The sequence below is a fragment of the Montipora foliosa genome, chromosome 10 (assembly GCF_036669935.1).
Source record: "Montipora foliosa isolate CH-2021 chromosome 10, ASM3666993v2, whole genome shotgun sequence".
NCBI lineage: Eukaryota > Metazoa > Cnidaria > Anthozoa > Scleractinia > Acroporidae > Montipora > Montipora foliosa.
The window spans coordinates 12,699,887-12,702,386 of record NC_090878.1 but is presented as its reverse complement, the minus strand read 5'-3'; the positions used below and the strand labels follow the sequence as shown (position 1 = coordinate 12,702,386).

Sequence of the window (2,500 nt, the reverse complement as noted above, 5' to 3'; positions counted from 1 at the left end):
GGAAGTGCAACAGTGGTACAATGTAGTTTAGTGAAGTGGTTCGAACTAAAACCCAAACAAAGCGAAAACTAATGTAAGCTAAAACCTAGCTAAAAACCTAGCAGGACTATTCAAGGAGTGGGGGGGGTGGGTAGAAGGTAAGGTGTAGGGGGTGAGGGGTAGGGGTGGGGAAAGGGGGTGAAGAGTACTATAGCTGAAATAACCTAGACCTTTACAAAAATGCTAACGGTTAGCTTGGAGTTTGAATCTCTCCTGTTATCATCTCCAGAAGCGAAATTTTCCAATTCTCCCAATCGTCGCTTACAGGAAGGACAAATCGCTCAAAGACCTTTTGGTCAGAGCTAAAGATTACTCCTCAATCTTAAAAAGCTAGCACACCCTAGTTTTTAGCGACATACAGGCATTCTTTTACAGTCGCATTTTAGAAAGACAATCATGCACGGCTCTCAGATAAAAATGTTTTTCAGCCTAGAGCTCTACTTGTTTTGCCTTAAAAAACAAAAGGGAGTTATCTGCGGTAAGCTGGATGACAATATTACAACTAACAAAAGTCAAACACCCTAAACTTCATTGTACATGAACACCAAGCTCTCTGAACCGAAATTACCAACATTTGCATCAACCAGTAAGGACAATAGTTATTATTAATATTCTAATCACCATTTCATCTAGTTGCTTCAATTGACCCAGTTCTGTTTCCAAACTTGTGAGATTGTTATGATCCAGCTTCAGAGATGACAAGCTTACAAGGCAACCCATGGAATTTGGAAGGGAGGATAACTTGTTATGGCTACAATCCAAAGAGGAGGAAAAAAGCATAAAACAGAAAGAGCTTAAAGGAATTAACAAAAATCCAAAATGACACACTGAGAAATATTTTCTTGTTAGCAAAGGTTCATCCTTTTATCTCACATTTTTTCCTAGTTCTTTTATTTGTTTGATTTTTTTTTTCAAGTGTGCCCCCCAAAAAGTGTTTTGTTACATGTTAAAAATGATAGAAAGGAAACTCTCCTCACATGCAGGGCAGAGAAATACGACAACATCCTGGATCTTCCTTGTAACTTTTGTTTTACAACAACAAATAGCAAATACTTGCTGATGCTATTAATACCAAGATTAAGCATACCTAAGGAATCAACAACTTTCTTACAAGCTCATTGGCTACCGGTTGTTGGCCATATATAAGAGCCACAAACACAAAGATCATACATGTACAAATGTACATCAATGACAGTTAAGTAAAACGTCAAGTCTTACTCATCTACATGTATGACATCATGCATTAACTGTGATGATTAAAAAGTACTGATATTAATGCTCACAAAGTGGGTCTTGAATTTAATGAAGACAAGAGCTAAGGAACTGAGAACTCTACATGTAGCTCGTCATCTCAGGGTTCCATAGAGCTGAGGGTCTTCCTTATACCTTGAATTATGTTAAGTGAGGTCAAGAATTTTGTTTGCATGTACTGAGGCTTTCATTAAATAGTGGAATTTGAGGCTCACTCCTAAACAAAGTCACTGATTGTATAATTCTTAACGTGACAGGTTTGACCTGGGACTACAGTAATAACTTATTGTTTACCTCAAGTTAAGCCTTTTAAGATGTACTAACTGCCCAATTTCATCTGGTAAGGATAATAAGGCATTGTCGTGGACCTAAAGTAAGAAATAAAAGATGTACAAAGTGAATGTTAAAATTAATAACAACTATGTATAGATGAATATCTGCATGAACTGTTAAAATTAATAACAACTACGTATAGATGCATATCTGCATGAACTCCGGCTCTCCTGTTCTCCTTGCGTGTCAAATGAAAAAGAAATATAGTAGAGATGTTGGCTAGATTAGTATTTAGGTTAGAGTTTATGGAAATGATTCTTGTTACAAGTATGTTCACTCATAAATGTTCGCCTGTAAAGTGATCTCTTGTAAAGTTTGCCGACCCGTTCCAAAAACATCTGACATCTTTCAGTGTGGTTCTACCAAGAACCATATGTGCATTTGTATGTGTTTGAGCATATTCAATCACACCATTTTGTCCAATGTCACATGTGCATGTTTGCTTAAACTCTGTGCATGAGCTTTTAAAGATGAATTGGCCACAAACATGCATGCGCTTTGGTTAACTTTGCACATACTTTAAAGGCTTCAGTGCATGCAATTTGTGACTTAATAAAAAAATGAAGCTGATATTAATTTTAATCTCTGGCATTTTCCCTGAAAAGCCAGTGAGTAATTAATTTTCAACGTAAAGAAAGGATAACATTTTACATCATAATTTATAGAAAAATAAATTGTGACTTATTTAAGCGATTATTTTAACCCCCAATGAAAGGCCAATGGAAATTTGGAGGTAGCAGCTGGAAGTCACCCAGTTTTAATCAGTACACCTTAAGGATGAAAATAAATGGAAACTTGGAACCTTGCATGCATGGATCAGCATGGCAATTGCTTGCTAGTTATGCAATCTAACATGATTTTCTTCAGTGTATTTCTA

At 36.4% G+C, this 2,500-nt stretch overlaps 1 protein-coding gene across 2 annotated transcripts in view; it reads right to left on the bottom strand.

Moving 5' to 3' along the window:
* Positions 1-2,500, bottom strand: part of LOC137973569 (leucine-rich repeat-containing protein 40-like) — a 28,457-nt gene that overhangs the window by 24,639 nt on the left and 1,318 nt on the right. For both annotated transcript variants that reach the window (XM_068820405.1, XM_068820406.1), the window contains exons 2-3: positions 1,585-1,658; positions 661-790 (exon numbers count right to left, since the gene is read on the bottom strand). In XM_068820405.1, coding sequence (XP_068676506.1) covers positions 661-790; positions 1,585-1,658 — 204 coding nt within the window. The remainder of the gene's footprint in view (positions 1-660; positions 791-1,584; positions 1,659-2,500) is intronic.